Source organism: Propithecus coquereli, unplaced genomic scaffold (assembly GCF_000956105.1).
Source record: "Propithecus coquereli isolate 6110/MARCELLA unplaced genomic scaffold, Pcoq_1.0 Scaffold254, whole genome shotgun sequence".
Taxonomy (NCBI): Eukaryota; Metazoa; Chordata; class Mammalia; order Primates; family Indriidae; genus Propithecus; species Propithecus coquereli.
Window position 1 is genome coordinate 428,717 of NW_012148108.1, and position 23,954 is coordinate 452,670.

At 46.3% G+C, this 23,954-nt stretch overlaps 1 protein-coding gene across 1 annotated transcript in view; it reads right to left on the reverse strand.

Moving 5' to 3' along the window:
- Positions 1 to 163: 163 nt before the first annotated feature.
- The window catches only part of TDRD12 (tudor domain containing 12), a 62,410-nt gene continuing 38,619 nt past the window's right edge, over positions 164 to 23,954 (reverse strand). The window contains exons 13-27 of the mRNA XM_012647017.1: positions 23,715 to 23,822; positions 20,067 to 20,252; positions 18,775 to 18,931; positions 18,153 to 18,280; positions 16,493 to 16,684; positions 16,119 to 16,247; positions 15,162 to 15,276; positions 14,412 to 14,551; positions 14,065 to 14,285; positions 11,661 to 11,760; positions 9,045 to 9,232; positions 8,051 to 8,261; positions 6,165 to 6,257; positions 4,193 to 4,365; positions 164 to 302 (exon numbers count right to left, since the gene is read on the reverse strand). Of these exons, the coding sequence (XP_012502471.1) occupies positions 164 to 302; positions 4,193 to 4,365; positions 6,165 to 6,257; positions 8,051 to 8,261; positions 9,045 to 9,232; positions 11,661 to 11,760; positions 14,065 to 14,285; positions 14,412 to 14,551; positions 15,162 to 15,276; positions 16,119 to 16,247; positions 16,493 to 16,684; positions 18,153 to 18,280; positions 18,775 to 18,931; positions 20,067 to 20,252; positions 23,715 to 23,822 (2,280 nt within the window). The remainder of the gene's footprint in view (positions 303 to 4,192; positions 4,366 to 6,164; positions 6,258 to 8,050; positions 8,262 to 9,044; positions 9,233 to 11,660; positions 11,761 to 14,064; positions 14,286 to 14,411; positions 14,552 to 15,161; positions 15,277 to 16,118; positions 16,248 to 16,492; positions 16,685 to 18,152; positions 18,281 to 18,774; positions 18,932 to 20,066; positions 20,253 to 23,714; positions 23,823 to 23,954) is intronic.

Genomic DNA, 23,954 nt, shown 5'->3' on the forward strand with positions numbered 1-23,954 from the left:
AAAAAAAAAAGGATGGAAAACAGATGCATAGAACAAACATTGGAAGCTGAACTGTCAAAAACTCGAGCAGTTAGATAATATTAGTTTATGTCACCTTCTCTGTATTTCATCTAAAAGTGGGAAGTGTAAGCATTAAAAAATACCCAGACATCAATGATTGAAGTTAACACCTTTTAAATAACAAGTACCAACCAGGCTTTTGGTTTTCTGAGTTCGTCTCGGGGTCAGCCCCTCTTTCCGGTCCCTCGTTCCCTTGCCGTGTGTCCTGCAGGCCAGCGGCATCTTCTGCGGGAGGCGGTGTCCTGGACAGGAGAGGCGGAGGTTAGCTCAGGCACCTGTGTCTCTCCACAGGAACTTCCCGAGGAGGAGGAGGAGGAGGAGGGGTGGCAACGAGTGACTGTGAAGGGCCTGTTACCCTGGAGTCAGACCCCCGAGGACCCGCCAGCTCTGCTCACTGCTGCCCGGGCGTCAAGCACGCGACTGGTGATTATCACCAAAGAAAGGCACTAACTCATTTACCAGAATGACCATCCTTCCAGATCCACTGAGCTGTGACAGTAGCGGCTTACACTGCTACCCACCTCTAACGGGATAAAAGGGCAGAACGCGAAAAGCCAGTTCTCCCTCCTCCCCGCCCCAGTCTCCTGGACCATCCCTGTTCCTGGGTTGGGTCTGCTTCTAGAGTTCTTTGCACAGAAAAGAAAATATTGCCATCTATGTTTCTATCTAAAGCACACTCATACATTTAAAGACAAGCAAACCTACCAGATTCCTTCGTTTTCTTAGACTTAATAACTAGAGATGACTTCACACCAGTGCACAGAGGGCTGCCTCATTCTTTTAAAAACTTTAAACTGTGTTTTTCTTCTGGTTCTTTGAACAAGTAACCATTTGTGTGGCTCCACATTTTACATTAAGTAATGAGGTCTGTACGGCGAAAGCCTCCCCTCACACCTGCTCCCAGCCCAGCTCCCTCGCTCCTGGTGTCTCCTTGGAGATCACCATCACGCGGGCCTGAATGGGCAGCCCTGCACAGACACACGCAGCGACACGCGAATGTGAGGAGCGTGTGCGTGTCTCCAAGGGCACTTCTGAGGGCCCCAGATGAAGCCCGCGGCAAACACGCCCCAGATGGCGGGGCAGCGCGCCAGGCCAGCCTCCACGCAGGGACCCCCAGTGGCCCGTCCTCCTCACCCTGCTGTGGTCACCCACTCTCTGCCCTCACCTGGGCACCACCCTCCTCCCCTGGCTCCTCCTCTGCCAGGCCCGTTCCTTCCTCCTCACACACTCCTCAGGTGCCCGCACACCCAGCGCCTGCCCTGCGTCTTTGCTGAGCTCTGGGCTTATGCTGTCAGCAACCAAAACCGTCCAAAGCCTGACTGGCAGTTTCTCTTCCTCTCCAACGAGCTGCTCTCGGGGAACCACGCCCCCTACATGTGCCGCTCACTGAGTCCTGTCGGTCCTCTGGTGCCCGCTCCGCGCTTCCCGCCCATCTCCCCGCACACTGGCCCCGCATCCCGCACGCTATCTACTCAGCTGTGCAACCCAGCCTCGCAGACCTTCTTTCTACCAAACTCTGCCACTCGCCACTGACTCTAATTTGCCCCCAGGTCTTCTTCTCCTTTCTCGGAAGGCTGCTTCCCCACAACCCTAAACGCTCCTCCCGGCTCCCTCGCCGTTCTCCAAGAGCTGTCTGAAACGCACTCCCCCGGGCAGACTCCCGCAGTGCTCGGCCCCTCTCCCCGCCTGCCAGGACCACGTCTGTGTCACACTCCCTGCTCCGTGACGAGACCCCAGTGTGGGGACCACGCGGAGCCTCTGCTCGGAGCTGGGCTCACCAGCGGACTAAGGACTCATTTTGGGGACTAAGCCTCATTTTGATTCAATCTAATCAACCGTCACGGCAGCTTCATTTCTAAAAAGAACATCTTACACGTGTAGAAAAATTGTTTCCCAAAAGTGGGAGTAAACCAACTTGTATCCTAACCCCACAGATACCCAATTTTATTGAGATAGAAAACTAAAAAACTTTAGACTACAAATTATTTTCACTTTTGTCACATTCTTTTAAATCCCTCTACTTTTAGCTGCACCTTAGGACTCTTCCAAGGTCACCCACGACCACTATGTCCCGTGGTCGGTCCTCATTCGCCTGGCCTGTCGCCGGCCTGGCCGAGCTCACCACTCCCTGCCCGGGACGCTTCCCTCGCCCGCCCCCCGTGCTCGAAATCTCACCAGCTCCAGCTTCAGAAGCCAGAGACTTCCCACCACCTCCGCAAAACCTGCGTCGCCCCACCCTAAACTCTCCGCAGGGCCTCGGTCCCCACCCCTCTCTTCCGTCTAATTCTTAACGCGGCAGCCAAGGACCGCCTTTCATTCCAGTCGTTCCTCTGCTCAGCGCCCTCGCGGCTCCCATCTCTGTAGAGCAAGGTGCCCAGAGCGGGCAGACTCGCAGGGACAGAGCAGAGGTGGCGGGGCTGGGGAGAGGAGGAACAGGGAATGACTGGACAACTGGCACAGAGTTTCTGTCTGGGAGGATGACAAAGTTCTGGCTGGAAACGGACAGTGGCCATGGCTGCACCACACTGTGAACGTGGCAAGTGCCACCGAATCACACACTGAAGAGTTACAATGGCAAATTTTATGTTGCGTGTATTGTATCACAATAAGAAAACACATGCGATTAATGACTGCTAAGGTTTTTAGATGTGATCACAGCACCCTAGGCAAGTTTTTAAAAGCCTGTTGCGGCCGGGCGTGGGGGCTCACGCCTGTAATCCCAGCTCTCTGGGAGGCCGAGGCGGGCAGATCGTTAGACGTCAGGAGCTCGAGACCAGCCTGAGTAAGAGCGAGACCCTGTCTCTACTAAAATGAGAAAGAAATTAATTGGACAACTAAAAATACATAGAAAAAATTAGCCGGGCATGGTGGCGCATGCCTGTAGTCCCAGCTACTTGGGAGGCTGAGGATCGCTTGAGCCCAGGAGTTGGAGGTTGCTGTGAGCTAGGATGATGCCACGGCACTCTAGCCTGGGCAACACAGTGAGACTCTGTCTCAAAAAAAAAAAAAAAAAAAAGCCTGTTGCTCCACATACTCGCCGACACTTGCTATGCATTTTCCTTCCTTCACTCTACCCTTGCTGGTGGGTATGAAGGGGTAGCATTCACTGTAGTTTTAATTTGCATTTCCTGAAAGACCAACGAGTTTCAGCACATTTTCACGTGTTAACTGCACATTTTTAAGTTGCTGTTCACGTCTTCTGCCTACTTTCCTGTCTGCAGTTTTCTTCCTGATTGGAAGGAGTTGCTGCTACAAATCCTTGCGTGGACACACACGCTCTGCCTGCCTTCCCCTCTGGGCGCCGCCAGTCTACTTTCTCGGTCTCCTGTCCGCTTACGGGCGCGGACACTAGTGCAACCACTGGGAAAACTGTTGGGCGGTAGCTTCGTTTATGACTCAGCAACCACCTGCCATCAGAAGTATGTTAGTAAGTGCACCGAAAGACGAGTATGAGAACGTTTAAAGCACCACTGCTGAAGCGCCCCAAACTGGAAATTTCCCCCGTCAGCAGCAGAATGGGAGAACAGATTACGGTACATTCATACAAAAGAACATTGCGCAGCGACGAGAACTCAGATCTACAGTTCTGTGCACAATACAGATAAATTTCACAAACAATGCTGAGTTAAAGAAGCGAGACACGAAAGACACACTGCATGATTCTATTCAAACCAGAAACCCAGGGGAAACCCATTGCTGCTTTTCCGTGTCAGGAGAATGGCTCCTCCTGGGGAGGGGTGGGGAGGGCGAAGAGGCGGCTCTGAGTCAGGCTGTTTCTTGATCTGGGGCTGGTTACAAGTGTGCTTAGAGAACCCATCAAACCGTACACTTCTGAGGTGTGCACATCTCCGTATGTGTGCTATTTGTCAATAAAAAGTTAACAAAAACCCTTTGTGTGAGAGATACAGGGGAAAGCATGTATCTGAGATTTGTTTTACCATATTCCACTGAAACAAGAGCGTGGGCTGGGGTATGAATAAAACAAGGTTCCCAAAATCTTGGTAATAATTAAAGCTGGTGACTGGATGGAGATTCATTAAACTACTCTACTTTCATAAAAAGTGTCCTTAACACTCGTGCGTTCTATTCCCAGAAATCAGCTCTTCTAAAAGGGAAAGAGAAATCCACTTACGGAGCGTGGCTTGGGCTCTCTTCAAAAGCTGGCATTTTAGCTCCTTCGTATAATTTTTTCAGTTGTTCTGTGTGTTCTGAATTATCAATGCCCATTCCCATCAACAAAATTTCAGCTCGAACATTATAGTCGATGACAGAAGTTTTCAAATTTGAAAGGTTTGTAATGTGCACCTTGAATCAAAGAAAAATGCAGCATTTGCAGGAATCACTCTGTGAATTTTAACGGAATCACAGACACTCTCACGCGGCCTCTCGGTCTCTCTGCAACGTTTGACACACACTGCACGGGTCACCGGCAGCATCTGGATGTCATAGCTGAGGCTGCGTCAGGATTTTCCAAAGCCCAGCCCCATGCCCCAGAAACATGAGCACGTGTGGGGTGGGGCCGAGATTGAATCCTGAGATAAAACCCCTAGTCAAGACCACTGTGTAACGCTGTAACCAGACACTAAATTCCTGTATTTTTCTGATTCTTACACAGTGACGTTTATCTCTATTAACAAGGAGAATCCCAAGGCTCCGAGTCCTTGTGTGCCTGGAAAGGGCCCCTGCCAAGGCCCTACATTCCATGTTCCGGATCGTTCCCTCCACTTGTCTTCTCTGCAACCGAAACATTCTCATCCACTTCAATTTATACGGAATTAAGTAAAACATGAAAATCTGCAACAGTCTGATCCCTGCTGATGGGGGTGTGGGCACAGCCCTTCCGTGGTGGGGCAGGGGCAAGGCTGGCACTGGCTGGGCACTTTCCTGTGGGAACCCTGGGAACCCATCCCCAGCTGGGACCGTGCAGAGCCCTTCCCCACTCATGCTGGCACGCGGCGGGCCTGCGCGGAGACGGGAAGTGGGGGGGGGTCTGTTTTCCCTCCCGTGGGCCAGTGGACACTGTAATATACTTCGCAGCTGTGGAAACATATTTGCCAGTGGGTTTTCTTTTTTGCTTCATTCTGTTAGCTACAGTTTTAGAAATCTCTGCTTAACAAAGTTTCCATTTTTTTCTCCAATAAAGAACAACTACAATACTAACTATCACAACATCAACCAACACCCCCAAATCTCTTCATTTGCCTGCATTGGTCATCTATTTTTTCTCTTCTAAAAATGATTTTCTCCTCTTGCTCTTACACAAACTCTTCTTTTAACACATTAAAAACAATGTTCAGCAAAACAGTTTTTATAAACTGAATTCCTTTAAGCCTTATAAATAATTAAGATTTAAGTCTAATACAGCAACACTGTGAATTGAACAGCAGAGTTCCTGAAAGCAGAAAGGGGTGGTGCCGGCATCGCGGAGAGACGGTGCTCGTCTCGCACTCGCCCCTCCCCTCCCCCCGCAATCGGCTCCAAGGACCGGCGGCTTCGTCTGCGGTGTTCACGGATGGAACCCAAGGGCCCGGTTCTGGTCCTAGCACATGGCAGCGCTCAGTAACTACACGGCAGAAACCGTGAACGGGACAGGACCCGTCTCTGAATGCCCAAGGACTGGAATCCCCGACGTCACCGACCACGTCTCAGGGCTTTGGGATCATTTACAAACCGGACAAGACGGGCGCTGTCACAGCTGTCACCGATCTGGGCCCTGGAGTGGTGTGGACAGTGGATCGTGAGGGTCATTTCAGGGTTCACAGTCAACACTTGAGAAAGAGAAATAGAACTTCGATCTCAGAGCGTGTCACAGGCAGTAGGAAGAGCGTTCCGGAACTTCTGCTCAGCTGTGAGAGTGCAGGTGCGTGACGTGCGCAAATGCGTGCGCGCTGGGTCACGACGTAAATACGCCCCAGACAAAAGCTACACCCACAGCCAAACTCGAGTCCCAAATAACATGAAAAACACCTCTCCCTAAAAGAGAGCCCCAAATAAGTCTGTTTCTGTGAAGCGGTTATTCAAGTAGCAGGTCAGAGTAATTTGAATGATTTTAGGGGACTATTCGAACAGAGATTTCTTTTTAAGAAAACCGCATGCTTACTTACCATTGGGTCAATCCAGACGGTATTTCCCAAAGCCAGTATCACTTTCGCATCGTGCAATTTTCCAACAATTTTATGATGAATGTACCTAGTAACCTGGGGGAAAGCACTTAAGTTTTTATCTGAGGGTTATTCAGTATATGCTGTATAGTTTGCAAAATATTCCACGCATTTCACTCGAGCCTCATGGCAACCCTGTGAGGTGACAGAGGTGACCACCCCCCTTTCATCGACGAGGCTAACAGCAGAGTTTAACAGGGACAGATGCAAAAAGGTGCCAGAACTCGCCCGGGTCTCTCCCTAGTGCATCCCAAGAACGGGCGAGGGTTCATGCTTTTGGATACTGCAGTGTCCCACTGTGGACGTGTGTACCCCTCTCCTCTGTCAACTACCCGTCTATCTTTAAAGCATGGATGTTTATTTCTTCGAAAGCTCAATGAGGGTGAAGTGAAAGTTGTTCCCGCAGTTCCAGAGGACGTCACAGTGACGGAGCAGCTCTGCAACCAGTGACGCTAGAATTGAGGGGCTCTGGTCTTCTGTGTCCTCTTGCCTGGCTGTTTTCCTCGCAAGCAGGGCAACAGATGAGACCTGTCTGAGCAATCTTCCCTGCACGTGTTCACACCAGTAAAGCAGAGCAGGAGGAAACTGGCCCATTACCAGGACATTGTTTCCATCCCCCTTGAACTCTGCAAACGAATTTGGAAAAATACATACAAGAGAACTTTCCCCCTTTTCCATAGAAGGCTGCTCTTCAAGAAATACTTGTCAATAATCTTTATAGACCAAATGTTTCTTGAAGACAAGGACCATAAATTTCTTGCCGATGGCTACATCGCCAGAACCCAGCAAGGCCCCAGCACACAGTGAACACTCAGTAAATACTTATTACAAAAAAGGAAAATGACTGTTATTTGATAAACGCTATTTTTACCAAACTCATTTTACCAAACTCACGACAGTAAGGTTGTGTATTTATACTGTATCATGGAAACATTCATTTGTTTATTTCCTGGATAATGTTTAACCTTGCTTTTTTTTAATTTTATTTTTTAAAATTTTATGTTTGAATCTAGTTTTCACAACGTTGCTTATAACCCAAATTGTTCTTAACTTTGCCAAATGCAATGGCTTATTTCATATCCTATTTATCACAAGCAAAATTTAAGCTTCTCTTGCAGAGACGGGAGCATCACTATGAACACAACTCACGCTCCAGGGATGAGGAGTGTGTGCCGCGTCTCTGCCTGGCCAGCAAGCGCTGGGCCTTTCCACCCCACCTCGGACAGCCACGTGAGCCCCCGGGGACCACTCCTCTGTGCCCCATGCCTTGGCACAGGTAGTCTTCTTTGCTTTCAGTTGCCCTGTCCATTCCTCTTGGTGACGTTCCAGTTACCCCACAAAGCCCAGAGGAAATGTCCCTTCCTTTGAGGGTTTTTCTGGCCCCATCTCTCCTTCTCTGTCCCCCCAACCCCGGTGGAATCCCCTGGCCTCTCCAGAGAGCAGCAGCACCTGTGTTCCCCGTGACTGGGGTATCTATTTTTGTAGGTGCTTACACCGTTTCTTCTTCTTAAGCTGACAGGCAATTTATTTCATCATAATCCCTATTTTACACCAAGTCTAAGACTGCAGGCACTAGGATAATGATGGCAACAGTTTCCAGGATACCCAGCACCTCTCTGGGGGTGCACAGCTGGGTTCTACGCACCGCGGCAGTCAGCGCCCTCCCGCACCAGCAAGGATCTAAGCAGACTGCACTGCGACCGCCTAGGACGTGAAGCACTTTGCCCAAACTCAGTACTCTAAGTTCAGACGACGTCTCGATTCTGTGTATATTCTGGGTTAAATATACTCTAAACATCAACAAAACGTAAAAAGCCCAAATAGCTCACCTTTGGATTCCATTCGATTTCATTGTCAGCAGGTTTCACCCGACAAACGATGAACTCCACCGCCTGCGGGGGGAGAGTGCGGAAATTTTCCGGGAGATGCAGCAGTTGGTCTCTTGCGACGAGTCCAGTCCTGCCTTCGTCTATGAACTTTACGAGGACGTTGTCCAGGGCCCAGGTGTCTTCTTTTTGGTTCACCTCTAGCACCTGCACCCTGGAGAACAGCGGCGGCGTCACTTTAACACAGGGATTCCAAAAAGGGAATACCCTCTGCCTCGAGTTACCATTAAATGCAAAACACACAGACAGACTCAACTGCGTGGTTCTACTCCACACTGGAAATCAAAACTCAAGGCCTTCAAAAGCCCTTAGCGGTGGATTAGAGTATACATAAGTATAAAAACACAGTACTTTTGAATACTAAGTATACAATATAACTTAGAGATTTATACATGAATAAATCTCTTTCTCTGACAACGTAATAAAAATTAACATAGCAAATTAAAGTTTCAAAGTTTCTAAATCAAGGCTGTCACCAAGCAGCGCCAGGTGGACCCAAGGGAGGTGGGTGTGAACAAGCACGTGAGTCAGGCTGACGGGCTGGAGCGCTGACTGTGCCACTTATTGAGCTGACCTTGGACGATCTACATAACATCACTAAGGCTCAGTTTGTTCATCTGTAAAATGGGAATGATGCCCATTTTATAGGAAGTTGGCAAGAATTAAGGAAGTTAAAGATGTATGTACATGTCACACACAGTGACGGCTCAATACATGTCTGCAGTGACACTGTCACTGTACTCCACTCAGGAGCCTGGGGTGCAGCTTCATGTGTGGAACTGTGCCGGGCACGGGGAGGACCACCAGCCTCCCGGGAGGCAGCCAGGCTCACGTGCGTCTCTTCAGTCGAGTGCGCAGAGGTGAAAACAGGAATTCAACACCGTTTAAGGTTACCTCATGCTTCGCAACTTTACAGATGAATTAAACAGATACTTACCTGTGAAAAAGTGTTTTTTCTGCTAATCCATACAATCCAAATTTCTCCACCTTCTCAACAGCTGTTTCATTACTGGAATCCTTAAAATACTCATTCATTTCAGCACTAAGAGTTGCATAAAGATCCACATGTTTATCAATTATACGACCAAAGTAATTTGTTGCATTCAAAATATAAAAAGGTATTACCTGAAACATAGACAGTAAACATATCCAGAAAACAAACAATCTAAGCCAAAGATATGCACACTCCCTGGACCTGCAGAAATCAGCACCTAACTTAAAGGGCCCAAAGTGTACAACCAGGAGTTTAAAAATGAACTAGAAAACTGGCCAAAAACCAAAACAAATACCTTACCATATTCACAAATAATTATAGTTTCACTTTAAATCGAATGAACAATTTTGTTCGCAAATTTCATTATTTTAAAACTTCATTATTAGGTATAAGCGTTCCTTTCTTTGCTTTTATAAAAATCTACACTTTTATAAAAATTCTTCTTAAAATAGCACTGCTGTCTCTTTAGCCTCTTCTGATCTTTTTTCACGTAACAAGAAGCGTTTTGTTAAGAGCCTACTGTATGCCACCAGCCACCAGAGATGCAGAGATGAAAGCGTGTCCTACAAGGACCTGAGCGACCCAGGAGAGGACAGACATGCCACAGCTCATGTGCGCTCAGGAAGAAAGCCTCCGCAGGCCGGGCACGCAGGGCTATCGGTGCGCGAGGGGGAACGGCAGCGTGCAGGGAGCAGAAACGACCTGCGCGGAGCAGGGAGCCCTGGCTGCCGAGCAGATGCCAGGAGTGCCAAGCAGTCACCTAGGGGCCGGGGCGAGGACCGTGCTGACAAGGGCGGCATGGAACCAGGGTCTGTGCGGGATGAGGCAGAGGGAAGCACAAGAGCCTCTGACAGACCCACGGCAGAGGCCCCCAAAGAGGCAACGGCTATTCACTGGAAACACACCGGCCCACGTGACCAGAGCAGCCAAATTGAAGGCGTCCCCGTCTCCAACAGTGGGTGGAGCTAGAGCCCGATGAGACCTGCAAACTGTCCCACCAGGGACAAGAGGGATGAAGGAAGAGAAGGGCCAGGCAAGAGTGGGGAGGGCAACAGAGCCCAGTCATTTGACACTATGCTACCCTATTTTTTTATTTGAAAGTGTTATGGGGGTACAAACGTTTTTGGTTACATGGATCGCTTTCGCAGTGCTCGGGTCAGGGTTACAAGTGTGCCCATCACCCACAGTGTTCGTTGTACCCGTTACCTATTTATTTTTTACACAACCCATCAACAAGAGAAATGGAACTCTGTGAAATCAGAGAAGTTACCCTGACCCCTATCTCCTTCTAAAACTTAAGGAAATCAAATTTTATCTAACAATAACCAATAGCAAAAGTATTAAGGTAAAATCCCATATTAAGTCAGAATAAAATAACAAAGTAAACAATAAGGTATATAACATAGAAACTAAAATATAATAAAATAAGAAGAGAAGAACAAGGAGCAGAGTGACAGTCCCTACAGACAAGAAAGCCAGCCGCCAAGAGGATCCACAGGACGGCTCAAAACTGTAACCTTCAATTTCAGAGCAAGTGGCTTTTAGCTTGTTAATTAAGAAAATGATACATGCATAAAAGAATAATATAAATCGAAATTAGGAAAACTTAGAAATGAGCTGACAGAACTCGGGAAAGAATTAGAAATTAAAGAAAAAAATTATTTCAATAATGCAAACTGCAGTGGGTTGAATATAGCTCCCACAAAACACAGCCATGTTCTAATTCCCAGCATCACCGTGACCGTGAGCTGAGGTGCAGGAAGGGTCTTTGCAGACGTAACTCAGTACCCCAGAGGAGGCAGCCTCCGCCCTACAGCAAGTGTCCTTCACCAGGGACGGAGAGGAGGAGAAAGCGCCGTGAGGACACAGGCAGGGCTCAGACTGATGCGTGGCGAGCTGGGACCACCGTGGAATCCCTGGAGCCGACGCCAGCGGGCAGAGGCAGGACTGGACCGTGCCTAGGGGCTCACGGGGGCACGGCCTGCTGACACTGCTCCCCCACTCTGGCCTCCAGAACCACGAGAGGACAAATTTGTGTTAAGTTTCTAAGTCACCAACCGTGGTAACTGTTACAGCAGCCCTCGGAAACTACCATCACAGAACGTGCCTTAAGGGAAAGAGGTGAAAAGGAGAAAAATTTTATACTCGAAAAGAAATGAATAAGTTATTAAAAAGGATTTGAAAGAAAATAAACTCTTGACTCGGCAATTCTATCTGCATCTTAGAATCTTCCTCTAAGGAATAATCACGGATGTCTGCAAAAGATTCACGTAATCACGGCATTATTTTTAATAGCCCCCAAATGGACACAATTTTTTCTGAAGAAAATCCCGAAACTGTCATCCATTTACCCAATTTGATCTTGGTTTTGTAAATAAACTGGGGCCCTGAAATAAGGCACCTTGCGAGGCACCTGTGGTCAGATCAGCGGCGGTACGTTAACATGGACCGCTAGAGCCATGATTCTGCTCTACTAAGGTGCTGCTGCTTAACAACAACAAACACGTTCATTAAAACGACCGTTAATCATCAGACAAAAGGATCCTGAACAGAACTTACTTTAATGTACCCAAACATCGGTAGAGTTTGGGTGGATAATTTCCTTGGCATGTCCATTTCTGGATTAATATGGTGTCGGTCAGGACAGATTCTTTTGTCTCTGGGAAAAAAAAAAAAAAACACCTAGGTTTTAAAACCAGAAAAAAAAGTGTTAACAGATTTTTAAGCATTTGTCAAAAAATTAATCTGCAACTTAAATCAGAGAACTTTTATTCCAAGTACCCTAAAAGTTAAGTAACCATATTAAATACTTCAGATGCCACTAACAATATGTAAGTAAGCGGAATAGGGTTCTTAAAATTTAATTAACACTAAATAAACTTAGAGTTACTTCATATTTCTCTTGACAGTCTTAAATGTATTATGTAAACAAACAAAATATACTTCCAAAATCAAAAGCCTGAATCAGAAACACAACACCATAACCCACAGGAAAGGCCAATTATCCTCTAAACCAGAAGCCATTCCTTAACTACACAGCTATTTCCGAAGCGAGAAATAGTTGAAGTTGCAGTTTTAAAAGCCAATATTCTATTTAAAGGCATAAAGAGAAATGCTAACAACATGTTTAATGTACTATAATTCAAAAACGTTCATGTCAACAGTTATCTTAAAATTAAATTCAGTCCAGTAGATATGTATCAGACTCTTACGCCCCAGCCATCCGCGTATCCAGTAGTGGCATCAAGTCTCGGGCATGTGAGGGACCCTTGTGACTGTCAAGCTATTCATGCTCTCCAAATTTTTAAAAAAAAATTTTAAAGTTATTTTTTATAGATGGGGTCTTGCTATGTTGCCCAGGTTGGCTTTGAACTCCTGGGATCAAGTTGATTATCCCACCTCAGCCTCCCAAGTAGTCAGGACTATAGACATGTGCCACCACGCTGGACCGTGCTCTGTGAATTGACATATAGAACCAATGTAGTCCCCATCAAAATTCTAGCAGGGTTTTGGAAGAAAGTGGCAGGCCTGTTCTAAAGCCGGTACAAACACAGACAAATAGACCAACAGAAAGAGCAGAGGCCAGGAATGAACCACATACACCATCACCCGGTTCATGTCAAAGGCACTAATTCACGGGACAGCATGACGACTAAAACATGGTGCTGGAGCAAGTGATTCCCCGCGTGGAAGAGCAAACCTTGCTCTGTGTCTCACACTAAACACATAAATTAATTCAGGATGGATTACAAATCTAAATGTGAAAGCTAAAACTATAAAGCTTCTAGAAGAAAACACAGCAGAATGTCTTCATGACCTTGAGATAGGCCAATATTTCTTACATAAGGACACAAATAACCATAAAATACTTTATCAAAATTAAAAACGTCTGTTCATCAAAAGACTAATGAAAGAGTGAAAAGGCAAGCCACAGACGGAGAAGATATTCTCAATGCATACAACAGACAAAGCACTTATGCCTAGAATATATAAATTACTCCCATGAATGAATAAGAAAAAGATAAACATTCCCATTTTTTTTTCTCTTTTTAAGACAGTCTCGCCCTGTTATCCAGCCTGGAGTGCAGTGGCACGATCAACGGCTCACTTCAACCTCAAACTCCCGGGCTCAAGTGATCCTCCTGCCTTGGCCTCCCAGAGTGCTAGGATTACAGGTGTGAGCCACCGTGCCCAGCCTTACCCCCATTTTTAAAATGGGCCGAAGACCTGAACAGGCGCTTCACAAAAAGAAGATGGCCAAATGACCCACAAGCATACGAAAAGACATGGGACATCATCAGCCATTAGGAAACATGAATTAGAACCACAGTGGTTACACCCTCAGAAATACTGAGTGTTGGCAATGACACGGAACAACTCAAACCCCCTCATACAGTACTGACAGGATCACAAGATGGTCAACCACTTTGGAAGAGTTAAATATACGCCTACTCCACGACCTAGCAGTTCCGCTCCAGAGAACACACCCAAGAGAAATGGGTGCGTATTTCCACAAAAAGACACACACAAGAGTGTTCATGGCAGCTTCATACACAGTAGCCCCAAACCGGAAACAACCCACAGGCCCGTCCACAGGAGAATGGAAACACATACACTGATATATTCATACAACAGAACATGGAGTCGCAAAATAAATAAAATACGACACACGCAACACAGATGAGCGTCACAGACATCACGTTGAGAGGAAGAAGCAGACACTAAAGAGTACATACTACAATTCCATTTATGTGGAGCTCGAAACCCAGCAGCTTTCTAGAGGGTGGTCCCTTCCGGGGGAGGCCTGTCGGTAAGAGCGAGGGGGGATGTCTGGGGTGCTCTCTCAGGGCCGAATGGTAGTTCACACGGGTACGTAGCAATTCATCAAGCTGTAAACTTATCATCTGCGCACCGTACCACATGTTATTCCTTGATTTTTTTTTAAAAAGGAACACTGGCTTACTTGCAAAATCCAAAAGCCTTAAGATATGGACAAAGAGGCCTTGTGGCTTTCTTGTCTTCTTTGGCTTCCAGAACCCCCGCGGTAAACTCATACAGCTCAGCTGGGACCTTGGCATCTGCTCGCTCCAGGTAGCGCAGGATGCCGACTGCATGGCTTGCGTTTCTCTCCGTCAGCAGCAAGACAGATTTGGTTTTTTTATCTCCCTGTTCTGCAGGAGAACCCTTAAAACCAGAAGTGAAGAGAGGAGTGGATCACCCATACTGGTCTAAATGAGGAAGCCGTACGGACTCTGAATTCATCGTTACGCAGAAAACACCAGTGGAATATTGACGATAAAGTAATCAAACCTGTTCAGCTAAACGCAGAAAATGATCTGACATGCAATACAGCCGTCCACCAAAAATTTTTGGAGAGGAAGGGAAGCTGAAGTGAACCACACACGTGGCATCGGTGATGGCCAAGAGCGGCGCACAGTCGTCGGTCAGGGCTGGAAAAGAGCATTCCGACAATTTCGCGTGAGCTGGAGTCCGCTGCCCTCGCTTCGGTGAGCAGTGCCAGCAGCCACACGGCAGTACGTTTCTATACGGAATTTTATTTTAGATGCAAAGAGACTTCTCATTTTTTTCCAAAAATGCCACGGCCCAGTACGTAAATTCCAGAGAAAGGTGGTCTCCCTTTTAGCTTGAAAAATGCTTCTTCCTATTATAAATCCAGACTAACCATATATTTTTCACTTATTTTACACATTTTGACTTTTATGTTTCTAATATTACACGTAGCAATCACTTATGACAATGTTTCACGTAGGCATATGAATACGTATGCCTACACATACATGACAGAGATGCTCAAGCTAGAGTTCCAGAAGACTGTCTGGACTAAGGGTTGCTACCTACTGACCCAAGAGCCTGGGGGCACCCAGATCCACCTTAACACCAAAATCTTAGTGGAACTTAATTTTCATTTTAAAATTAATATGACTAATAAATTCTCGGTAAATCCGGAAATGAGAGATCCGTAGGTGAGATATATAAGTGAGGACATGATTCCTAATAGCTCAGCCTTTATTAAATGTAAATAGAAATTAAAACACTTACCTAATACAATGTGAGAGCCAGAACTTAACTTCTTCCACTGTTCTAAAACGCTGTTTAAGTTAAAAACCACTTCTTTATGCATTTTCAAGCAAAATATTGAATTGCTTTCTACTACCTAGAGACGAAACCAAAGAGGCCAGTTCACAGTGAGGAACATAAGCTCGAAGCCAACTGTTCTGTCAGCAATTATCGATGTAAACCACTTTAAATTTCCTGTGAGGGCATTCCCTCTCTGATCTGGTAATTCTTGAGAATGAGAGACTGTAAAAAAATAAATATACTTCCAAAATTCTGCAGTTTGTATCTCAAAACTTGCTCAAGTGAAACATTTTGCTAAAACTATTTTCCTTCCTTTTTAAATAACACATACATACTTGAATATGTGTATGTGTGGCTAAACACATACGTCAGATTTATGGTACTATTGTCGACAATGGCTTTTTAACTGTACCTTCCAGCTCGTTACCGCGGAAAGGTGGATGTACTACTATTTATTTTGCATACTACAAAATATGCGTCTACATTTTAGCATTAATGTATATAAAATTAAATTGAATAAATCTGTAGCCAATTTATTTGGCTTTGCTGACCACATGATAACATCTTTTACTGTTATTTTCTCAATCTTCGTAAACAGAGGAAACAGAAGATATTCTCATTTCTTTATGAATCGGATCCTTTTAATGCTCTGCCTAGACAAAATTGGCCAGCCCTGCTCCCCCCGGGGGGCGCGGCTCCCATGGAAAGGCTGGTCCCACGGGCCTGGCCCCTCCCCCAGCACCAGGCCTCTTGCCCCAGTGCCTTGCTGAGCAGAACCCACATCCTCTTGTGACTGATGTTAAACTCATCAAACTGACTTCCCTACCACGTGTTCAACTACTCTAGTAATTTTCTGATGACTCAAGATTCAACCACGGTTTAAACAGTGAGAACATTTTTACATGTGGACGGGCTCACCTTAGACACTATTTCTGTTTCACCTACAGAGCAGGTGAAGATCAAGGTCTTTTGAGCCTGATTTGGGTTGAAATCAAGAGTTTGGAGTAAAGTAGAGGTTTTTTCACATTCTAGGCAAAGGTGCACTATCTGGTAATGAAATACAGAAATAATGTGATTTTTAAGATGTTCAAGGTGCTCCAGTTTCACTTTTCATAGATACGTAATGATTTTAATCGAAAAGAATGTATAGGAAATCAACGTAAATTTAAATATAAAATTACAGATTTTGTATGAAATCAAAGCTGTAGCCATTTAATATTAAGCCATGAAATAAAAGTTACTTGCTGTATTCATCAGCCCGCCACATCCCAACACACACACGTCCTCGGTACCTGCTGGACGCTGCCATAGAGGGCAGCCTCCTCCATGGCTGTGATCACAATGTAGGGGTCATTCATGAACTCTTTGATTAAATGTTCTATGTGTTTGCTCCAGTGAACGCCAACTGCAACAATCTGATGTGGGGCAGATTCCCTTTCTTCAACTTCAGTATTTTTTTTAAAGTTATCTAATATAGCAAACATCTAAAAAATTAGTACAATTAATTTTATTTGTATTTCAAAAGAAAGTAAGAATTTAGTGTGACAGAACATAAACTGCAATTGTTTATTTTCTATTATATATTTTGTTATATATATTGTGCATATATAGTATACATTCTGTTATATATATTGTATGTTTTCTGTTTTTATTCTCTAAAAATAAAAGGAAAGCAAAAAACTAAAAAGGAGAAAATGTTAAGTTTAAAGCCAATAAACATCCTATAAACTCCATCATAAACGAAATTAAAGCACAAGCATCATCTTGGCAAATATGTGTAACACAACTAACAAGGGATTAACATGTTTGCATAAAAATTTCTAAAAGCTGATTAGAAAAAGATGATCCCACCAACAGAAAGAAAAGGAAATGAACAAGCAACTCATAGAAGAATGGATACAAACGATCACTATGAACTGTTCAATGTGGCAAGCAATCAAGGGCTACAAATTAAGCTCATGAGCTCCCACTCCTGACCAGTCAGACTACAGGAGAAGGCCAGGCCGAAGCTGCTACTGCCAGGAGTGCGGGGAGCGTGCCGTGCGGGCGTGCTGCTGACGGACTGTACATTGGTCTGTGCTTCCAGAAAGGCAACCGCACGATGCAGCGTACCCGGATATCATTTTGCAAATAAGAACCGAGACTCTAGAGGAGTTCGGGAACCACGCGCGGCCCCACACCGCAGCCCCACACCGTCAGTAACAACGCTTGGACTTGACCCTGGGGCCGTAGTCACTCCCAAACGAATGATCTCGGCCGTCATGTTACACTGCTTCCAACAAATGCCTCACGAGAACTCGCAGTCTTTGATCCACGAACTCCCTTCCTAGGAATTTATCTTAAGGGAAACGGTGCAAAAAAGATGCATGTTCTTTAGCCACACACATACCCAAATTATGTTAAATATCCAAAAAACGAGACAGCTGTAAAATAAATCGTGTCATTCCCACACGATCAACACCACACGGCCAGCAGCAATCGTCCTGCAGAGCAGGCGGCAGCGGCACTCGCAGCCCGAGTCACAGAGCGGCACGCGCCACACGCTCTGGGCGAGGTCCGTCACACGCATCCGCACACAGGATTTTTAGAAAAAGAAGGACATACTCTACAACAGTGGAGTGGTTGCCTCTGAGAGCGCGACTGTGGATGGTGGGTTTTTTCAAGTGCTCTTCTCTATGTCTCAATGTTTTAAAAATCAAAACTATTGCTTCCATAATCAGAATAATAGTAATGAAATGGTTCAGAAAATCTCCCTGGGAAAGAATTTTTGCTCTTTAGAAAGAACTTCAACACAGGGAAAGAAATTTCAGATAAACATTTTCTCTATTATAGAAATCAAAGGGAAAATTAATTTTTTTAGATTAACCAGTTTATTTCCCAACCAGACACCTCCTGACTCTGTAATTGCGCGTGTTCTGAGAGCAGTGACGCCCGGAGGGGTGCTGTGCTTACTTGTTCCTTCGCCTCCAAGAACAGGACTCCCACCTCATCCAGAATCAGGTGGCAGAGCCTGAGGAACAACAGGCTCTGATGGGTGAGAAGTCTCAGCAGGCTGTGCGGTGTTGTCACGATCACATCACCTACGTTTCAAAAGAAAAAAACAGACATTTTGGATTTTCCACAAGGCTTTTCCAGCATTCCCTTTGCTAAGAGTCCACACACTTCCCGGAAGTGCCTTCTAACTACAGCGAAAGCTGCACTCAGGAGAGTGAGGCGAGGCTCCTACCGGGACAGCCCTGTGTGACCCGACTGAACACACGCCTGGGCTGTGCCAGGCTCCGCGCTCACGGAAGGCGGGGCTTTCGGTCAACACCGTGTGCCCAGGGCCCGACGACAGGAGCTCAGTGAACGGTCAAAAAACGAATGAAACCGCAAAGCTTTTTCAGTGAAACAGACGCAGGTCAAGATCAAACCTTCATACTTGATACTCGTCAGTAACTGACGTGCGAGGTCTGAACTGGTGACCATCAGCGGCATCGTCACCCAGCCACGTCACCTGTGGGTCCCAGGCCTGCCTGGGCAGGGTCCACTGTCTTCTGCAGGAAAAACCAAACACCTCGGAAAGGATGCTTACACCCCCTCGGAAGCTTCATGTTTTTCGCTTCATCTTTGTGGAGTCCGATTGTTAATAACACAGGATGAAGAGGCCGGGAGGACACGGTATAGTCTTCCAATAATTCAGAAATAAACTGGGCCTTTTTCCATCCAGGGCACACAATGACTGCAAGAGGCTGCAAAGACAAACAAATTCAAAAACTTCTGGACAATAGTTAGGAATTAAACACACTATACGGGAAACATCCAGAACATCTCCTTGTAGAGAATAAGCATACGTTTTTTCCTATCATCATCATCGAGGTCAGAAAAGTTAAAATATAATTTCATTAACATGGATTTGGACACATTGAATCAGATTTTCCTAGGGTATAACTCACTCAGTCCTTCAAGCACTCTTATGGGGTAGGGCCCATCATTACTTCATTTCACAGATGAGGAGTCTGAGGCACAGAGGGGGGAAGTCAGATGCTCAAGGCTGCACAGCAAAACGTGGTAGCAACAGGATTTGAACCCAGGCGTCTGGCTCCACATCCCCTGCTCCTAAGCACCATGTACGGGGAATGTAAATTTCTAAAGAGAAATCATTAAACTGCATGGTGTAATTAGAAAAACAAACGAGCATCTTTTCTAACTGCAACTCTGTTTTCTTGCTGCTATTTGTGGCCACGTGCTGAGTGGCAGAACTGTCTGTAGTGCATCCTGCGAGCCAGTGTCCGAGATGGAGGTTTCACGTCCATCAGTCCCCCAGCAGCCAACGCCCAGCAAAGCAGACGGCACTGCCCACCACCGACCCTCACGCCCCCTTTCTCTCCTTGCCATCCCCTCTCTCGGTCATTTCCAGATTCTCACCCATGATCAAAGTTAAGAAGGATCATAAAACAGTGTAGGGTGCTGTGAAATAGTTCAAAGAACACGGGACAAAGCAGCAGAAACCGAAATTCTAATCCCACTTCTACCACTCGCCAGCTATTAGGGATTCATCCCAGTAACTTTCCCTGAGCTTAATTTTCTCATCTACAAAATGGTGAAAACGATACACGGCCGGATCATCTCACGTGGCTGCTGTGACAGATAAATTAATGTCAGTGAAATCATTTAAAAGCCAAATATTCATCTCTAAAAGCTTCAGCCAACAGCCCACAGCTGGAGCTCAAGGTGAGCATCGCTGTGCGAGGAGAGAGAGGAACTTCCTCACAGGATGGTTTCTGTGCTGGCAGTTTGAAAACCAAGTTGTGTGACGTCAGGCACACAATTTAAAAATAAATATTTAACCCATTTTGTTCAGAAACCAAACTGTCTTCAACTTACTCCGTTTCTGCTCGGCAGGGACTTGTAGCAGCCGCCCGTCTGCAGAACGGTGAGCACTGGCGGAAGGTACAGCAGAGGGTCGTGTCCACAGTGAGAAATGACAACCACGTCACAGCCTCGCGCTATGGGAGGCCAGGAGTAAGACTCCGTGTGGCTGGGTCCCGGAAATTTCTTTCTTTGAAGAGCCTACAAAACATCAACAACCAAAAGCTGTGATAAAGTAGAGAAAACTAACAAAAACCCCGCCTCGTTGCTCACTTTACTCCAACCACCACTACGCATCGCCCAACCTGGCATTTTCCAGGACCTAACTTGCTAAGTTCCCCGAGTCTTTAACAGGATACCAAACTCCTCTTAAAAGACTCTCGCTTCTACGGGTCCCAGAGTGAAAGGAGCCAATAGGTGGTCCATGATCAGGAGCTAAAAGCTCAGTGGAATCAGAATGTGGTTTCTTCTCCTTACTCTCCTAATACTCTGCCAGTTTATTAGCTCCACTTGCAAAGCTTTTTAGAAACACACTTTTATTTGCTGATTTTTCGATGTAACTGTCACTAAGGCCTGAGTGTTCCCACAGAGCTTTCCGGCCACACAGGCACTGCCTTCCAAAAGGCCGAGTTCGGCAGCACTGCCGCCTGCAGGAGGTCCTCTTCCCACATCCTCGAGGCCCAGTACTCTCTGCACCTGGGATCCAGCTGTTCTCCTGGGACCGTCCCTGCCATCACCCTTCTGTTTGCAACCCACATGGTCTACTTCTTTGTTTTGGTGGAGAACATATTTCAATAGCTTCGTGACAAAGGGCACAGAGAATAAATTTTTTGAGACGTTACGTGTCTGAAAATACCTTCATTCTACCCTGACACTTCATTGATAATTTGAGTTTGGACCTCTAGGTTGGAACTAACTTTTTTGTTGTTGTTGTTGTTGTTGAGATAGAGTCTCACTGTGTCGCCCTGGGTAAAGTGCAGTGACATCATCACAGCTCACTGCAACCTCAAACTTCCGGACTCAGGTGATCCTCCTGCCTCAGCCTCCCAAGTAGCTGGGACTACAGAACCATACTGCTGCACCTGGCTAATTTTTTTATTTTTAGTAGACACGGGGTCTCCCTCTTGCTCAGGCTAGTCTTGAACTCCTGAGCTCAAACGATCCTCCTGCCTCAGCCTCCCGGAGTGGTAGGATTACAGGGGTGAGCCACCGCGCCCAGCTGGAAATAACTTTCCGTCAAAATTTTGTAGTCAATGCTCCTCTCTCTGGTGCACTGTGGAGAAGTCTGAAGCCATTCTGATTCCTGGTCCTGTGTGTACGACCATTTCTTCTTTCTAGAAGCTCTCACGGTCTCTGATTCCCTCAAGTTTAGATGCTCCACAACAATGAATCCAATATCTTTATTCATCAGTTGTGCTGGGCCTGTGTAGTAGGCAGACTCTGTTAATTTGGAGATTCGTGTCCACTAGGTCCAGGAAATACTCCTGCATTAACTCTCAAGAATTTTCTCCTTTCCTTCTGGGTGCATACAAGGACATCCAGGAACTACGGAGGAAGCAGCAGTCTGATGTCATGCGCTTTCATCTGAGGGTCCGCTGCTGGCAATAGCGCCAGCTCTCTCTGCTCCACAGGGGTACCTGCCCCACCTGGCCGGGACAAGGCCAAGCAAGGTCATGCCACATACAGGATCCGTGTGCACCACGGTGGCCGTAAACGCCCAGTTCCTAAGGGTGCAACCCATGGCGAGCTTGTCCATCGTGGTGTTAACCAGCTGAAGTTTGCGCGACGCCTTCAGCCTGTTGCCGAGGAGCGAGCTGGACACCACTGTGGGCTCTAACAGTCCTGAATTATTACTGGGTTGATGAAGATTCCACATAACGTTTTTTGAGGTTATCCTCATCGATCCATTCCATAAAGCTGTCAGAAGAAATCCTGACACCTGGTGGATCGCCAGACCGTCCACAAGCACGGGGAGATGCACAGGCTGACATCCGCAGGCCGAGAGAGCCTTGGAAAGGGCCGTGAGTTCCGCCACCTGTCGGTTCCTGCCCCGTGCAGCTTGGAGAAGGCACAGTACTCTCCAGCTCCACCGCTACTGCTAACGTAAGTGATGTTTGCAAAATGCAAACCTAATAAATGATCTAGGATGGTCAAAAAAAAAAAAAAAAAGAAAAGAATTTCTGCCCTCTCCATTCTTTCTAGAAATCCCATTTTCAGATACTGGACCTCAAACCGACCCTCAATTTTTTTCTCTTATTTCCATCTCTTTGCCTTTTTTTCTATAGAATTCTAATAGTTAGCTTCTATATCTCAGACCTACTAGTGATTTTTAAAAATTTCTATATTTTAAATTTCCAAGAACCCTTTTTATTCTGATTATTCCTGTTTTATAGCCCCCTGTTACTGTTAAATGGATGCAACGTCTTCTCTGAGAATATGTATTCTTCAACATTTTCTCCTACTCCCTGCATTGTTTGCTTCCTCCAGAGTCTGTTTGTGTTTTTCAAGGTAAAGTCTTTCTTCCAATGTCCACGATCCCTGACGTCTGGTCGTACTGAACAGGGAGACACAAAAACCTGACTAGAAGCTCTGTTGGCACCGCGAATCCCGTCACCAAGTGACTGTCACCCACTGTAGGGAGGCAGAGCAGCAAGCAGGCGCTTTTGGGGAGAATTCCAAATAGCATCATCTAAAGGTCATGGCCATTCAGTTTCTCCAAAAAGAGCCTCCAACCTCCTTCCTGTGAAGAATACAAACAGGCTGCGGGTGTCCGGGAAACAGGGCAGGAGGCTCACGGCCCCGTTGCCTCACTCCTCGCTGCCGTCAGCCACACTCGGCCACCTGCTCTCCACCCTCTAAAGGCCTGGGGAAACCACCAAAGACTTCTCTTTCATTCTATTCATCCTCGCAGTTTTACCTTTTCAAACTTTTTTTAAGTCAGGAAGGAAGTAGATAAACATGTATGATCCATGTGCCAAATGAAACCACAGGTCTATAAAGCGATTTGGAAAAGAATGGCTGGGAAGTGTATTACAATTGCCCAGGTGACTTGTTGCCCCCCCCCTTTTTTTTTTGAGACAGAGTCTCACTCTTTTTGCCCAGGCTAGAGTGAGTGCCGTGGCGTCAGCCTAGCTCACAGCAACCTCAAACTCCTGGGCTCAAGCGATCCTACTGCCTCAGCCTCCCAAGTAGCTGGGACTACAGGCATGCGCTACCATGCCCGGCTAATTTTTTTCTATGTATTTTTAGTTGTCCGATTAATTTCTTTCTATTTTTAGTAGAGACGGAGTCTCGCTCTTGCTCAGGCTAGTTTTGAACTCCTGAGCTCAAACAATCCGCCCGCCTCGGCCTCCCAGAATGGTAGGATTACAGGCGTGAGCCACCGCGCCCGGCCTTGTTGCCCCTTTTAAGCCCCTTTCCAGAGCCACATTTGAAAACTTATCTCAGAAGAGGATTTATGGCTATTCAATGGCTTCTCCACAAAAGAATTATTCACTTATAAGAAGTTAATCTGGACGTAAGAATGAGAAATCGGTACCAAAAGCTTAAAAGAGAATTTCAAAGGCAAAGAAATGCAACCTTAGAAATGCTTGTTAACAAAATCCCTCTGTGTTAGAAAAGGCTGGTATTTCTCCGCGAGTCTGGGTTTAAGGGCACGTTCACCTTTTTCAAGTCTGCCGAGAGCGGCGCCGTGTCAACGGTGAGGCAGGGCTCGACCCGGTTCCGGAGCACCACAACGGGAGGCTGCGCGCCCGACTGCAGCTTCCGCAGCTGAGTGTGTCAAGTAGACAGTGAGGTATTAGCACAGAATATCGAGAACTTTACGAAAATGAAGAAAACAGATTTCAATGTAAAACCCTGGGTAAATACGCTCATTAAAAAAAAAACACCTAAACTACCCAA